This window comes from Heptranchias perlo, chromosome 15 (genome assembly GCF_035084215.1).
Source record: "Heptranchias perlo isolate sHepPer1 chromosome 15, sHepPer1.hap1, whole genome shotgun sequence".
NCBI classification, from domain to species: Eukaryota; Metazoa; Chordata; class Chondrichthyes; order Hexanchiformes; family Hexanchidae; genus Heptranchias; species Heptranchias perlo.
Genome location: NC_090339.1, coordinates 45,386,485 through 45,403,424, shown reverse-complemented (window position 1 = coordinate 45,403,424; position 16,940 = coordinate 45,386,485). Strand labels below are relative to the sequence as shown.

At 40.9% G+C, this 16,940-nt stretch overlaps 1 protein-coding gene across 1 annotated transcript in view; it reads right to left on the bottom strand.

Moving 5' to 3' along the window:
• Nucleotides 1-10,546: 10,546 nt before the first annotated feature.
• Nucleotides 10,547-16,940, bottom strand: part of LOC137333045 (ubiquitin carboxyl-terminal hydrolase 12) — a 60,635-nt gene continuing 54,241 nt past the window's right edge. The window contains exon 9 of the mRNA XM_067997141.1: nucleotides 10,547-16,084. Within this exon, the coding sequence (XP_067853242.1) occupies nucleotides 15,983-16,084 (102 nt within the window). The 3' untranslated portion in view covers nucleotides 10,547-15,982. The remainder of the gene's footprint in view (nucleotides 16,085-16,940) is intronic.

Here is a 16,940-nt window from a genome sequence, read left to right as displayed (position 1 = left end):
GGATGTGGGCGTCGCTGGCAAGGCCGGCATTTATTGCCCATCCCTAATTGCCCTCGAGAAGGTGGTGGTGAGCCGCCTTCTTGAACCGCTGCAGTCCGTGTGGTGACGGTTCTCCCACAGTGCTGTTAGGTAGGGAGTTCCAGGATTTTGACCCAGCGACAATAAAGGAACGGCGATATACTTCCAAGTCGGGATGGTGTGCGACTTGGAGGGGAATGTGCAGGTGGTGTTGTTCCCATGCGCCTGCTGCTCTTGTCCTTCTAGGTGGTAGAGGTCACGGGTTTGGGAGGTGCTGTCGAAGAAGCCTTGGCGAGTTGCTGCAGTGCATCCTGTGGATGGTGCACACTGCAGCCACAGTGCGCCGGTGGTGAAGGGAGTGAATGTTTAGGGTGGTGGATTGGGTGCCAATCAAGTGGGCTGCTTTATCTTGGATGGTGTCGAGCTTCTTGAGTGTTGTTGGAGCTGCACTCATCCAGGCAAGTGGAGAGTATTCCATCACACTCCTGACTTGTGCCTTGTAGATGGTGGAAAGGCTTTGGGGAGTCAGGAGGTGAGTCACTCGCCGCAGAATACCCAGCCTCTGACCTGCTCTCGTAGCCACAGTATTTATATGGCTGGTCCAGTTCAGTTTCTGGTCAATGGTGACCACCAGGATGTTGATGGTGGGGGATTCGGCGATAGTAATGCCGTTGAATGTCAAGGGGAGGTGGTTAGACTCTCTCTTGTTGGAGATGGTCATTGCCTGGCACTTATCTGGCGCGAATGTTACTTGCCACTTATGAGCCCAAGCCTGGATGTTGTCCAGGTCTTGCTGCATGCAGGCTCGGACTGCTTCATTATCTGAGGGGTTGCGAATGGAACTGAACACTGTGCAGTCATCAGCGAACATCCCCATTTCTGACCTTATGATGGAGGGAAGGTCATTGATGAAGCAGCTGAAGATGGTGGGGCCTAGGACACTGCCCTGAGGAACTCCTGCAGCAATGCCCTGGGGCTGAGATGATTGGCCTCCAACAACCACTACCATCTTCCTTTGTGCTAGGTATGACTCCAGCCACTGGAGAGCTTTCCCCCTGATTCCCATTGACTTCACTTTTACTAGGGCTCCTTGGTGCCACACTCGGTCAAATGCTGCCTTGATGTCAAGGGCAGTCACTCTCACCTCACCTCTGGAATTCAGCTCTTTTGTCCATGTTTGGACCAAGGCTGTAATGAGGTCTGGAGCCGAGTGGTCCTGGCGGAACCCAAACTGAGCATCGGTGAGCAGGTTATTGTTGAGTAAGTGCCGCTTGATAGCGCTGTCGACGAAACCTTCCATCACTTTGCTGATGATTGAGAGTAGACTGATGGGGCGGTAATTGGCCGGATTGGATTTGTCCTGCTTTTTGTGGACAGGACATACCTGGGCAATTTTCCACATTGTCGGGTAGATGCCAGTGTTGTAGCTGTACTGGAACAGCTTGGCTAGAGGCGCAGCTAGTTCTGGAGCACAAGACGTCAGCACTACAGCTGGGATGTTGTCGGGGCCCATAGCCTTTGCTGTATCCAGTGCACTCAGCCGTTTCTTGATATCACGTGGAGTGAATCGAATTGGCAACTCGGCACTTCTGGCTGAAGATGGTTGCAAACGCTTCAGCCTTGTCTTTTGCACTCACGTGCTGGACTCCGCCATCATTGAGAATGGGGATGTTTGCAGAGCCTCCTCCTCCCGTTAGTTGTTTAATTGTCCACCACCATTCACGACTGGATGTGGCAGGACTGCAGAGCTTTGATCTGATCCGTTGGTTGTGGAATCACTTAGCTCTGTCCATAGCATGTTGCTTCCGCTGTTTAGCATGCATGTAGTCCTGAGTTGTAGCTTCACCAGGTTGGCACCTCATTTTTAGGTACGCCTGGTGCTGCTCCTGGCATGCTCTTCTACACTCCTCATTGAACCAGGGTTGATCCCCTGGCTTGTTGGTAATGGTAGAGTGAGGAATATGCCGGGCCATGAGGTTACAGATTGTGCTGGAATACAATTCTGCTGCTGCTGGCCCACAGCGCCTCATGGATGCCCAGTTTTGAGCTGCTAGATCTGTTCTGAATCTATCCCATTTAGCACGGTGGTAGTGCCACACAACACGTTGGATGGTGTCCTCAGTGCGAAGACGGGACTTCATCTCCACGAGGACTGTGCGGTGGTCACTCCTACCAATATTGTCATGGACAGATGCATTTGCGACAGGTAGATTGGTGAGGACGAGGTCAAGTAAGTTTTTCCCTCGTGTTGGTTCGCTCACCATCTGCTGCAGGCCCAGTCTAGCAGCTATGTCCTTCAGGACTCGGCCAGCTCGGTCAGTAATGGTGCTACCGAGCCACTTTTGGTGATGGACATTGAAGTCCCCCACCCAGAGTACATTTTGTGCCCTTGCTACCCTCAGTGCTTCCTCCAAGTGGTGCTCAACATGGAGGAGGACTGATTCATCAGCTGAGGGAGGATGGTCGGTGGTAATCAGCAGGAGGTTGCCTTGCCCATGTTTGACCTGATGCCATGAGATTTCATGGGGTCCAGAGTCAATGTTGAGGACTCCCTCCTGACTGTATATCACTGTACCGCCACCTCTGGTGGGTCTGTCCTGCCGGTGGGACAGGACATACCCAGGGATGGTGATGGAAGAGTCTGGGACGTTGGCTGACAGATATGATTCTGAGAGTATGGCTATGTCAGGCTGTTTTGCTTGACTAGTCTGTGGGACAGCTCTCCCAATTTTGGCACAAGTCCCCAGATGTTAGTAAGGAGGACCTTGCAGGGTCGACTGGGCTTGGTGTTTTGCCGTTGTCGTGTCCGGTGCCTCGTGGTCCGATGCCGGGTGGTCCGTCCGGTTTTATTCTTATGACTTTTCGTAGCGAGATTTTACAACTGAGTGGCTTGCTAGGCCATTTCAGAGGGCAATTAAGAATCAACCACATTGCTGTGGGTCTGGAGTCACATATAGGCCAGACCGGGTAAGGGCGGCAGGCTTCCTTCCCTAAAGGACATTAGTGAACCAGATGGGTTTTTACGACAATCCAGTAGTTTCATGGCCATCATTACTGATACTAGTATTTTAATTCCAGATTTTTATTTAATTAATTGAATTTTTAATTAATTAATTGAATTTAAATTCGCCAGCTGCCGTGGTGGGATTTGAACTCATGACATTTTTAGTCCAGGCCTCTGGATTACTAGCCCAGTAACATAACCACTATGCTACCGTACCCAATGGCCTGCAGTGATTCAAGGCGGCGGCCCACCACCACCTTTTCAGGGCAACTAGGGATGGGCAATAAATGCTAGCCTTCCAGCAACACACACATCCAGAGAATGATTTAAGAATACTCCCAAAAGGCCCCCATAGTTTCAATGACATAAGATTTTTGTCCCATCCAATTTGAATGATCTGAGATTCCTGGAAATGAACACATTTGTCCTGTCAGCTAATTTACACCAATGATTTTGCATTCAACAGATATTGATATATTAACCCCTTATGTTCAACAAGAACAAGTTACAGATACATATTAATGCCATTTGCAATCCAGACTGTAACACATTCTCTGAAACGTCAGCTGGCAGTCTCCAATTTTAATTCTGAGTAATGCGAGCCAAGAGAAATACAGTAATACACCATAAAAAGTGCTTCATTTTTGTCACACCCCTATCATAGTGTTACTAATTTTTTTGTCAAAGGTCACAATCTTAAGCTGCAGCAAGAAAGTGACACTCTCAAGAATGCTCCAAGAGGCTGTACTGGAAGGTGCTGAGACTTTGGTTTACATTGATAATTCCTCACATGAGCTCCTGATTCAAATGTGTTACAGCGTGGAACTTCTGGGTGGTTCTTTGACTTGTCTTATGCATTTTGGAATAGCCCAGCCTCTTAAGATTCCCTTGCTTTCTGTTATGGGCGAGCAAGAAGAGAGGGAATATTGCTGATTTTTATCTCTGGCAACTGCCCTCTAAGATGGATGCAAATCAAACAGCATGTAAATTGACAGCCTTAGACAAGGGGAAATAGACCACAAGTGATTGCAGTGGCTTATTTTAAAACCACTGGGGTCGATTTGAACTTATTTCATCTGGTGTTAATGGAACGGTAACAGCCTCATAATGGGGTTGGTAGGCTTACTGCCATGTTAGCCCCAATTATGCAGCTGGCACCATGTTGAAAGAGGCCTACCGTTGGGCGCCTGAAGCAACCTGTCTGTTTCCGGCAGTCAGCCCATTTCAATATGCAAATCAGGGTCCTAGGGCCATGATTGCCATTTTAGATTGGAAATGGTCTCTGCAATTACGATCCTCCCCCGCACTCACCTTTCTGCCAGATGGGCCGGCCCCATGTTGGTAGGCTGCACTGGGGTGTCTGTTTGGTACATCGCCAGTGTTGACCCAATGTTAATGTGGCTGCAGCTTGAAATCAGTGCAGCTTCTTCACTTTGAGTTGTAGGCGACTGGTTGTCGCTCCGCCAATTATTTTCCCAAAACCCAAAATCAACCTTACTGTCCTCTATTATCACATGAGGATAAAAGGGATGATAAAGATAACACAGAAGAAAAGGAGAGGACAGGCATTTCTAGCACTAGAGGGCCAAATGATAGGACATCCATCAAAGCGCTAACAAAAATGAAAGGACACATCAGGAATCAGGAATTGCTTTCTGAGACTAAATGCCTTCTGAGATTGTGTGATAACAAATGATAATGATTCCCTGCCATTGTATAAATCATAGCAGATTCCTATTTTAGCCAATATATTGAAGATTTATGAACAGAAGGTATGAAGCACTACTTCAAATGTAGCACACGTGTTCAACACATGTACAAAGTGGCAGTTGGCTTACTTTAGTCAGCTCCACTCCCCCACCCCCAGTAATTGGTTAACATGTTGTTTGAGTCATTGTGTGTTGATGCATGCATCAGGATTTAAATCAACATTGAAAAATGTGGGCTTGTGGTAAGTAAGATGAAAGTAACTTCACTGCCAATAGAATTGTACATCTGTAAATGGTAAACATGTGGTGACATTGCTGCAGATACATGAACTGGTTCGTGTTGTCTGCAAACTGTTAAAATAGTTTTCATATTTTCTTCCACACTTTGTTTATAAATTAAATTTTTAAGTACAACACATAAATAGACTGACCACAATCCATTCATATACTTGCATTTATATAGCACCAAATGCCAAAATGTTTTAAATCACTTCACACAATTAATTACTTTGAAATACAGTGCTTATTGTTATCTGGGTATGCTGTACCTGTGGTGTTACTGAAGTAAAGACATTACATATTTATTTCAGTCCTATTCACTAAACTATGGAAAATTGCATAATGATACTTTGCTAAGAACTGAAATACAAGAATTTTAATGTCTTGATATCTACTTACAATTACTATATGGTCCTCATGACTGTTAATTTTCTATTTCTCCCGATTTTTCATGGACACTACCTTGTCAAAGTGACACTTTTCATGTGAGTTTAGACCACGAATGTCATTCCTCTCTGTCTCCCTCTTGCCGCGTCTGACCTGGTAAATCACTAATTTTTTTTCCCCCAACAGTTGAGTTGCCATGAGGTAAGGTCTTGGTATTGGAACTCCTTCCATTGCCCCAGAGCAGCTCCCTTTGCAGGTCTGCTTCATCCCACGCTGAACACGGCTTCCTCATCTGTTTTATTTCAACCTTCAACACTTCCTTCTTTGAATCTAGGCACTTTCTGCTCTCCTGCAGACCTGATAGACATTATTTTCCCAGTAACTTTCTTCTGTGCTCCTCAATCATTTACTAGAATGATTGCCCCTTTATGTTGCTGCAGGCCTTTAAATTCTGCAGCAGCATTCTAGTTTCCACCACCCCACTTCCCACAATGAGCAAGTTCTCAATGAATTGCATTCCTGACATCGAGAGCTCACCCCAATTACTTAAGTTATGCTGACCCTGAAAATTGTGTCAGGGTCAGCCCACTACGTTGAGCAGGGGTGAATCACACAACACCCTACTTCCACTCGGCATTTGCCCAAGTGGAAAATCTAGGCTATTGCCTTCAGGAGCTGTGGGAAGAAAAGAGAAAGAAAATTAGAGAACAAATACTATTGTAAATAATTATTTACCAATGTATAAAGTTTAAAAATGAGCTTTCTATAGGTCCAGCAAACAGGGCAATGCCAGATGTTATTGTCATTCACTGCCAGACTAAAGCTGAACTCTCTGTGCATGTTTTTTCTTGACTGAAGGTCACTATTATTTCCTATGTTTTAAGCCCTTGAATTATTCTGGGCATGTTTGTACAATTTATTGTGAAGAAATTGCTTGAAGATTTGATCCCTCTTTATAGCAGCTGTCAAATTGTCTATACAGGAAACAGTGATGTTTACAGGTCAAAACCTCACTACTGGACCACAGAGGAAACGTTCGAGATTTTTCCAGCCTCACACAAAATCAGCTATAACATTTAAGCTTCTGATAACAATTCCAGCCAATATTGGCAGCAGAAAGTGGAGAGAGGAGAGGGCCTATTGTGGAGGCGAGGCCCCACCAATGGTACAGGGCATCACTGGTGGTAAAATTAGGTATCTCACACTCTTGATTTGCTGCATGCTAATCGGCATACATGGGCCTCATTTAAAGTGATTAATTATTTAAAACTGGTTCCCACGCCAAATCTTTCAACCTCAGGCGAGGCTCCACCCACAGCCTGCAAGTTTCCCATATAAAACGGCATATGGGAGTCCTGGAGTCTGGTCTGCTCTAACAGGCTTCTGTTAGAGCAGACTGAGATGACAGTTTCAGTTTCTGGCAATGGTGTTTTTGTTTGCATTTGTAGTTTCACTTTTAAATTACATTTTATTGAATTAGGCCTAAGCATTAGTTGGTTTTGTTGGGTGCTAGGCCATTTTGCATTTTTGATTTTTTTTTTCCAGCTAATGCTTTCCTTCATTGTTCTTGGTTGATGTTGCCATTTAAATAGCACTATATAAAGTGGTAATGATGGGAATTCCTACAACGTGAATGACAAAACAAATGCAGGGCCAACATTATCTGAGGCATTTTGTCCCATTGCTACCCTGGGACCTGCTTTCATAGTCCCATCCAAATGTACTTGGTCATGTTAGAGAAGTCCTGACTTTGCCACCTCCACATCACAAGACAGGCTCAGAGCTGTCATATCTACTGTTGGATGACTGCAGACATCATTTGGAATAGGGATGGCTGAGGGGTTGTTTCCCCTGGCTGGAGTCTAGAACTAGAGGGCATAGTCACAGGATAAGGGGTTAGCCATTTAAGATTGAGATGAGGAGGAATTTCTTCACAGAGGGTTGTGAATCTTTGGAATTCTCTACCCCAGAGGGCTGTGGATGCCGAGTAGTTGAGTATACGCAAGGCTGAGATAGATAGATTTTTGCAATGTAAGGGAATCAAGGGATATGGGGATCGGGCAGAAAAGTGGAGTCAAGGTCGAAGATCAGCCATAATCTGATTGAATGGTGGAGCAGGCTCGAGGGGCCATGTGGCCTACTCCTGCTCCTATTTCTTATGTACAAAGGGTATCACCTTCACCACTTTTCCTGTGGAAAGCAAGCATCAACTGCACGGGATGTAAAGCTTTCACCAGATGCCAGGTTTGCCTCCAGTGAACGGGGTTGATTATGGCACCCACATGGGCATTAGGGCTCCTTAAATTATATTGAGTTACATCGAATCTACAGCACAGATTCAGGCCAATTGGTCTATGCTGCCGTTTATGCTCCACTCAAGCTTCCTCCCTCCCTACTTCATCTAACCCTATCAGCATACCCTTCTATTCCTTTCTCCCTCGTGCTTATCTAGCTTCCCCTTAAATGCATCTATGTTATTTGCCTCAGCTGCTCCTTGTGGTAGTCAGTTCCACATTCTTATCACTCTCTGGGCAAAGAAGTTTCTCCTGAATTCCCTATTGGATTTATTAGTGACAATCTTATATTTATGACCTCGAGTTTTGGACTCCCCCACAAGTAGAAACATTTTCTCTATGTCTACCCTATCAAACCCTTTCATTATCTTAAAGATCTCCATCAGGTCCCTCTCAGCCTTCTCTTTTCTAGAGAAAAGAGCCCCAGCCTGTTCAGCCTTCCCTGATAAGTACATCCTCAGTTCTGGTATCAACCTTGTGAATTTTTTTTGTACCTTCTCCAATGCCTCTATATACTTTCTATAATATAGAGACCAGAACTGTGCACAGTACTCCAAATGTGGTCTAATCAAGCTTCTATACATTTAACATAACTTCTCTGCTTTCAATTCTATCTCTCCAGAAATGAACCCCAGTGCTTGGTTTGTCTTTTTTACGGCCTTAATAATAGCATCGGTACTTTTAGTGATTGGTAAATCTGTACTCCTAGATCCCTTTGCCCCTCTACCCCATTTAGAGACTTATTATCCAAGCAGTATATGGCCTCTTTCTCTTCCTACCAAAATGCACCACCTCATACTTATCTACAAGTTTATTAATGTCTTATTGCATTTTGATGCATTCTTCCTTTGTATTAACTACATCCCCCCAAATTTGGTGTCATCCGCAAATTTTGAAATTGTATTTCCACTCTCGAGTCCAAATCGTTAATGTAAATTGTGAACAACAGTGGTCCAAGCACCGATCCCCGTGGAACATCACTTCCCATCTTTTGCCAGTCTAAGTAGCTATCTTAACCCCTACTCTGTTTTCTGTTTAGCAGCCAGCTTGCTATCCATTCTGCTACCCGTCCCCTGACTCCACATGCTCTGACCTTAATCATGAGTCTACAATGCAAAATACAAATTAACCCCATGGCCGACATGAACAGAAAGGGTTGCATTTAATTAATGTTCAGGTAGTGTCCAACTACAAATACATAATTATAAATATCAATGACCATTATCTAGGAAGCAGCCATGATGCCTTCATTATACAGCATGGAGTCTGCACTTTTTGAAATAGAAACATTGAGGTTTGGCTATTTAGACGAGGGCTAGCCTTTGTACCTATGGATCCTGAACCCCACTGAGGTAGCCCCTAAAAGTAGAGAAGCACATCTGGCTGGAAGCCTGAGCACTTGTTTTCTGTTCCTCAGTTGCCACCCTGAAAGTGTGCTGTCCAGCTTTGGCAGAAAATTGTGTGTAAAGAGCAATGATGCGTACAATGCTTTAAATGGTACGTCCCACAGGGTGCAGACGTTCCCAACTTTGCTTGACGGGCTCAAGAAATGTGTGCAAGTGAGCATACTTACCGTTGCCATCCTCGTGACAGCAGCAAACTTCTTACTCATCCGCAGCCAGGTACGTGGCCTGGGTGACAGCATTGGCTCAGTCAGGGACCTCCCTCTACATTTTCCACCCTCCATTTGTGCAGGTCCTGCAGCAGGACATTCAACTCTTCAGCATTTTACCAAAACTCAAATTGTGATCTTCCTTTAAAAAGCCTCCTTGAGCATGCCAGATCCTAGGACGCCTGAAGCATCTATTTGTATGTATGAGGTGTGCACTTAGAGTGGAGCCTTACCAGAAGTTCTCGCATCAGGCCTCATTTTATTAATTATACTGTTTAATTTAGGATCCATCATGCCTGTAGTACAACCTCCTTATGCACTTCACAAAAGACAGCATTCAGCCAATCGGACATGTCCTTACAGGCCTGATTTTATGCTCTGGACCACTGATGCAGCCTCTCAAAATTCACCCTTCATAGTATGCTCTTGAAATAAATTTTAAAAGACTGGGATGTCTTCTGAGGTGGTCAGGTAAATTCTTAGTTGGCAAAACTGAAAAAGCTTCCAACAACCTCCCAGCCAGACCTTGTATTCTAGCAGTGTTGTCACTAGACTTATTTAGGGTATTAGTACTATGTACTATAGGAAAAATTACATTTTAATGTTGTGCCAATATGTTTCTTGTATGATTCTCTTAATTTGTCACCCCAAGTTGATCCCACTATTAAACTGATCTATAACTGCCAGTACTTCATGCTAGTGATACATAGCTCAGAATTCTCTCTTTAGATACAAACTAAGTTTGGAAAAACACAATCTATAATTGTACTGCTAAGCATTTTCCATAGTTTAAGTGGATAAGTATAAAAATTTTACATGCCCAGAATGCACTTTACTGAAATCTGAGGCAATACTGCAGCTTACTCATCAAGTTACTGATTTACTGTCAGATTGAGGTCATTTATTTACTCTTTAAACTAGTTTGACCAAACAGTAGATTTTTGCCACATAAATTATAATTATAAAATAACATTTACAAAGTATCTCAAAACTCTAATAAATCACCTAATCAATTAAAAGAAAATAGAAGAACTCACAAAATCTCTTAGAACAGGGCCAGATTCTTGCTAATGATGCATGTAAACTACTCAAAGCTTTTTAAAAAAAAATTGGCTGAGGTTAAACCATTTTTGATTGAGCTGGGAAAAAATTCCAAAAGTTCTGCTGCTATATTTTCCTCAGATTTCAGTTTACGTTGAGGTCTGTTTCAGCTGTAAAAAAAATATTCAAATAATTTGCTGTTACATATAATTTTATTAAAAATCTAGACAGACACTTGATGAGACAAATCTGTACAAGCTGAACTTTCTGGCATAGAAATGGAAAGATTGCATACCTTCCTGCAACAAAAGAGGTCATTTTTCCCTCAGTGGTGCCAAGGGGCTGATACTTTATTAATCCATTTTTTTGAGTTTTTCCTCTTAGTCCAAACTTTTGGCTAAAGACTGCAAGATTCAAAATGATAGAATGTACTGTGTGTCAAAGAAGCATTCTTCAACATTTTATTTGAGTAGAACATACATAAAGCTAATTTTATATTTATTCCTATTTGATGCTTTTGGCAATTAAAATATACTGGTATTGGTTTGTTATTTTATCTCATAACCTCGAGCTGTAAACAATGCCTGACATCTGGCCAGCAACCAACAAAAAGGTAGTGAAGAGTCCCTGAAGGAAGTATGTACTGGGAAACGGATGTGCAGTCTCTCACATGGTCCTATTTCAGTGACACACATGCAACTTACTATAGCTTCAAACCAGACTACATGATTTTGTGTAGCACTGGGATTTCTAGAATTCCTAAGAGTCATGACTGAGCATTTTACAGCATGTTGCATGTGTGGACACTTATATATCTCATAACACCTAGATACAAACACTTAGGTCTACTAGATTCAGAAAATATATACAAAAATCCCTCAGCTAGTTTTGTGAATAATTTTTAAAAATCAATTTAAGAGACATTAAACAGCACAACAAAGTTTTAAAAAAATAGCTACTGTGAACTGCAGCTTTTCAAGGTAATAAAGTCTTTCAACAGGCACATTATTGATTTTTAACCTTGGAAGGAGAATGATGGAAAATAGGCAAACAAAACACTTCCACTGAGCTTTGTACTGCCATAAATACATCAGAAAATCATTTCAAGAACTATAGCACTTGTATACGCAAAGATAAACTCTTTATTTATAGATATGATCTCTATGATTGGAATCCAAGAACTTGGAATAGAAACATTTACATATACAGTATGTTTTGTGGGAAAAGTAGAAATCCCACTTTAGCTTAACACCCCTCCAGTAAAGACAGACAAGAGTGATCATATCAAGAAGTTTGTGGATAATTGATTTAAATTGTACAATTGCATTTGATAGAATGGAGTTGCATTTAATAGAATGGACTCAGTACCAATATTAGCTTTGGCTGTCATAGCTCTGTAAAATGCCTGGTGCACACTCAAAGTGAGATTGCCTGTAGGATCTAATTCATTTTTTAGTTGGAAACATCTTCCACGTACCTCTAGAAGTAGGTTCAGGTCACCATGAGCGAGAATTGCAAATGCAATAGCCCCTTAAGGGATTTTCAAGATTGGCCACTTGACTCTTCCTTCCACAATGTATACGGGCCCCAATGCCATCAGTTGTTTCCCCAGAAATGAAACAAATTCTAATAGCATTTAAAAAAAATATGCTTAAACAAAACACATAATGGAGGATTGTTGGTGTATTGCTGGCCTTTTACCTCTGGGAACTGGTTCAAATATAGTCTAGAATGATGGATTGAAAGTCTCTTCTGTCTGCTTTAAACTAGTTTAGGCAATCTTATTCCAGCTCCCACTGGGCATGGGCCCCACAGTACAAAACTGCCCATAATTAAGCACCAACTGGCAATCTGACTCAGATCATACAATGGCTGGTGTGAGAAATAGAAAAATGTCACACTGAAGCACTAGGTAGGTTTTAGTTACCAGAAGTAACCCAGTTTAAATTTGTGATCCTCAGCTACATTTCTGGGTATTTTCTTTTCTTCTGTTGTAAACTTAGTCTGTGGATGACTAATCAATGTGGTCACTGTTATTTTCATTAAGAACACTCTGTTCTGAGATGTCTGTCAATTGAATTCAACCTGGTGTGATAGGGCAGACAAATGTGTAATTTCCTGAAAGCAATATACCGAAAGCTAGAAATCTCGAAATACTCAGGTCAGGTAGCATCTGTGGAGAAACAGAAGTTGGTCAGTCGATGTGTCAGGTCTAAAGACCCTTCCCCTACTGCTACTCCCATCAAAATAAATTAACTGCACAATCAGTAAATGCTTACAGCACCAAATTTTGCTGAAATCCAACAGCCACACTAATAGCCTTTAGCTCTTTGCACATATGCTAGTCACGTTAGTACTCCATGCATGCCATCTAAAACATTTAATACTCTTCACTCTGCTTGATGTTGACACTGGGCATCGAGATGCTGTACTCCCAATCACAAGAACCCACACCTTCATGAGCCCAAATAAATGGGGAAGTGATACATTTCTGAATACTCACACAACTGTACAGTCAAAGAAAAGCTTAACTAAATCTGCAAGCTGCACTGCTTTCATTGGAGTACACCCATTATGTTAATCTAAATTCTCAGAATCTCAACCCGGAGCCAACAAAATTGATCCTTAGATTTCCATTAACAAATTGTCAAAAAGAACTATTAAGGTAGATGAGTGGACACAGCCACCTCAAAATGTGAGCACTGCTCACAGAAATCCTGTTGCCAGTGGTATGCTGACTGCAAGGATTTGGGAAATCGCTCAAAAAGGCATCCAAATGTGATAACAGAAAAGTAAACACAAATGTACATGTCACTGTGAACTTAACAGAAAAATGTACTCAAGAACATTGCATTCCATTTTTTCAAGTTAACACTCAGGATCATACTGGAGCTCAAAACTAGTTCACTAATTCAACAATTTTGACGCTTTGCTGCAAGTTGAAGTTTTCTAGCTCTGTTTCCAGTCCAACTGATTGGGAGCTGTAGCTGTCACTTTAGCATTTGATAAAACGTACCTATTTTGAGAGCAGCTCAAGAGTGTGACAATAGGAAGCAATTGATCAAGATGACAAATCATATTTACTGATATAGATATGATTACCACTACTTATTTTTGAGAACCAATTGAGGAAGTGACTAATCACATTTGATGAAAATTCAATAAAACATTTTTAAGGTTACTGAGGTGGCAAATAACATTCATACGCTACTTAGAGATACACTGTGGAACAGTGCATAGTTTTGAGGAATTGCTTATGCAATATTCTTGAATTTACTGAAGTATTTACAAAAAAACAAATGCAAGAACAAATTTTTGCAGACAAGCAAATGAGGGATCTGAAGTACCATTTTCTAAATAGGACCAGGATCTGATGAGACAAAATCACTTAAGAATTACATTAAAATTAAAATTGTGGTGACAGCAATTATTACAGACCTAGCTGGGTGTTAAAAGCATAATATCCACTATCCAGTGTCTGCTTAGATTTATTCATTCATTTTAGAATATAAAAATAATGGAAGCTATTTTCCTCTAGTGAAGGGTGATACATCAAGTAGTACTAATTTAATGTCACAGCTTTTAAAGAGTCCTGTGGTTAAGCTATCTTAATGTGCGACTGTTAATTCCATCAAAACTCATTTTTCTGATCAACTGCAAAAAATGGTTTAGATAAAATATCCTAATTCCAATTCTTATCCTAGACCAATTTTTTATCAAACATTTCCGTATGTAAAACAGTATCACAGCAAATTCTTTTAAACCTGCTGTACCCAGTACTGCGATATATTGTCTATTTGTTTCCATTATATGATGTAAGTAAGCTAAGATAAGCATAGTGCATTTTATCCTGCCTAGGTACAACTGGAAGCAGTCCTAGTCACCGAATGTTCATTCTACATCGATCTGTTTTGTTTCTTTGTTAGCACCATCACAATTGTTACCTGTTACAAAGAAAGACACATTCAGAAACAATTCACATCACAGTTCGGTGAACTGGACACTTCACAGGCTAACATAAGAATTTATCAATAAAATAATTCAGTGAGAGTGTGCTGGAACTTCAACAGTCTCCAACATAGTGGCATGGTCAAGGTTTGCAACATGTTTCCCACATGACAAGTATCTGCTGACAGCTGTGCCCACATAGGGAGGCAGTGAATGAAAGCCAGGTCCATTGTGGGAAGGAAAACCATCAGTCTTTCAGAGCTGCTCCCTTACCCTTCCAAGAAACCAGTTCTCAAGTTACAGCAGCAGATACTTGACAGCCAGCTAGCTCTGTTGTTGGGTATGGTGCAAGGCACAGAAAGGCTAAAAGAATAGAACAGAAACAGGAAGATACAACATACAAACTAAACATCAAATCATTACCCACTACTAATGGAAGTGCACTCATTAAACCAGAGCCTCATTTGGTCAATTTTATACATTAGATTGCAACTCACAGAAGCACTACAGCAATTTCTTTTGGACCATGTGTTACCTTTATTCAACACAGGCAGGGTCCTTGGAATACAAGGCTGTGTCAAGACACACCCCATAATTTATGCCTGTTCAGATACTTATAAATCTGTATCAAAAGTGCACTTTGTAACAGGTTTTCAATCTATAGTACAACTCTCACAATAGTATATCTTGTAAGTTTTTAAATCTCACACTTTTTGTTCGTAAAAATGTTGAACCCAATATACAAAATACATGTCTCTGGTGACCTGAATAACTTTCTATTACAGAAGCTGGAGCTTGCGTTCACAGTGCCATCATTAACACTGTGTTTGGCCCACTAGTCAACAATGGAGTGTTCAAAAACCAACGTGTAGGGAAGGTGGGGAGGGGTTTAAGCTAGTTGGAGTCGAGGTGAGGTAAAATAAAAATTGAACAACACCTTAAAATTAAAAGAAACTATCACAGGTTTTAAACTTCCTTTCCACTCCCATAACCTTCTATACATGCATAATTTTGTTGCAAAAAAGTAAAGATTCAGCAGCACCTGTTGTCAAATATAGCCCTGATCACACTAGTTCTACTGCAAGCCAATAAGCCTCGCTGTACTTCATAAGCATAAAAATTTAACAGTAATCATAATTTAATTTAACCCCCGTGGATTTGGTGGGAGAAAAAATAAAAGAATGCATTCTTTAAAAAGAAAATGATATCTTAAAAAAACTGTCAGAATTAGAGTTTTTAAAAAAATCATCAATCTTTTTGCATATCAGAATGCTTTTAACACTGAAATCAGTCGACTTAATACATCAATAATATTCAACTAAATAATTTACAGTAATGTCAAACACGTTAAAAAAAACTTTAAAAAGTCAAATGATTACTGAAAATCAGCATTAAAAAGAAATTTCTGTTACAAAAAAAGCAGTTAGACCAACTTGTAAGTCTTTTTTTCCTTCCCCCAAATAGCATACAATGATTTTGGAAGATAGCAACAGGAAGAATGTGGTAAGGAACACAAATCTCTTGTGCCGTCATGCTGTCAGCATTATTTCACTCTCAGCTTGCATACCAAAAAAAAAACCCTTGGCGTTCATCGTTTTCTTCAGCTAGGTCCTGTCCCACGGCCTCTGTGGGAAATGCCACTGAGCACCAGCTTCCTTTAGGATGACAAGTAATTCCTACTTCAAATTTCTTAGTCCCTTGATTGGTAGAAAAGAATATAACCTGATTCAGAGTTTTTGGAGATGTCTGATGTTAACCCATAGAATTCTTCAATAGCTTGGGCATCTATTTTCTGCAATTGGAAAGGTACATATAGCTTTAATATTAAATACTTTATTAAAATATGATAAACTTGTCTGCTCCACAGGTATACAGTATCACAAAAATTAAAAACATATCATTTTTTGTTAGCTATTTGAGGAGGTAAGAGAAGTATTGGAGGAAGGAGCCAGGGGGAGGGCAGGGAGAAACAACATATACTCAGAAACCTTTCCAAATCAAAAAGGCAGGTAATATGCAAACTCAATACAAGGCACATACCAGACTTCAGGTAAATAAAATAGATACCATAAAATATGTTTAAATTTACAGCAATTTATCTGGTAGATATACTCTCAATGCATTTTTTAAAAAATTCTTCCCATCCTCACAGCTAAATTTGTGGATCTGGCACATTTTAGCAAGTTTATCAGGAACCAGATGTTCAACATCATTGCTACAATCTAAATACAGCAAGCTGCTTTTTTGTTTTTTTAAAAAAAATTGCTGAATATATGTAGGATTTCCAACTTTACTTTTGAATTGTGATGAATGACAATCATAAAGGGCTACTGCCTTAGTTGTGAAATATGTGTTGTTCTGAATCATTCTTTCAGTAGGACTCACCAACAGCGTAAATGCTCAAAAACTTGCATTTATAGAGTACTTTTAACGTAGAAAAACATCCCAAGATGCTTTACGGCGGGCAAGGAAAAAATACTTCCAACGCAATTTAATCAATAAAAATCACCAAAAAATTGAAGACAAACATTATGTACATTAATATCTAGAAAGTGATAAAAGGAAAAAAAAATGTGAATGTTGGAAATCTAAAATAAAAACAGAAAATGCAATCGCTCTATCAGCATCTGATATTTCAAGTTGAGACA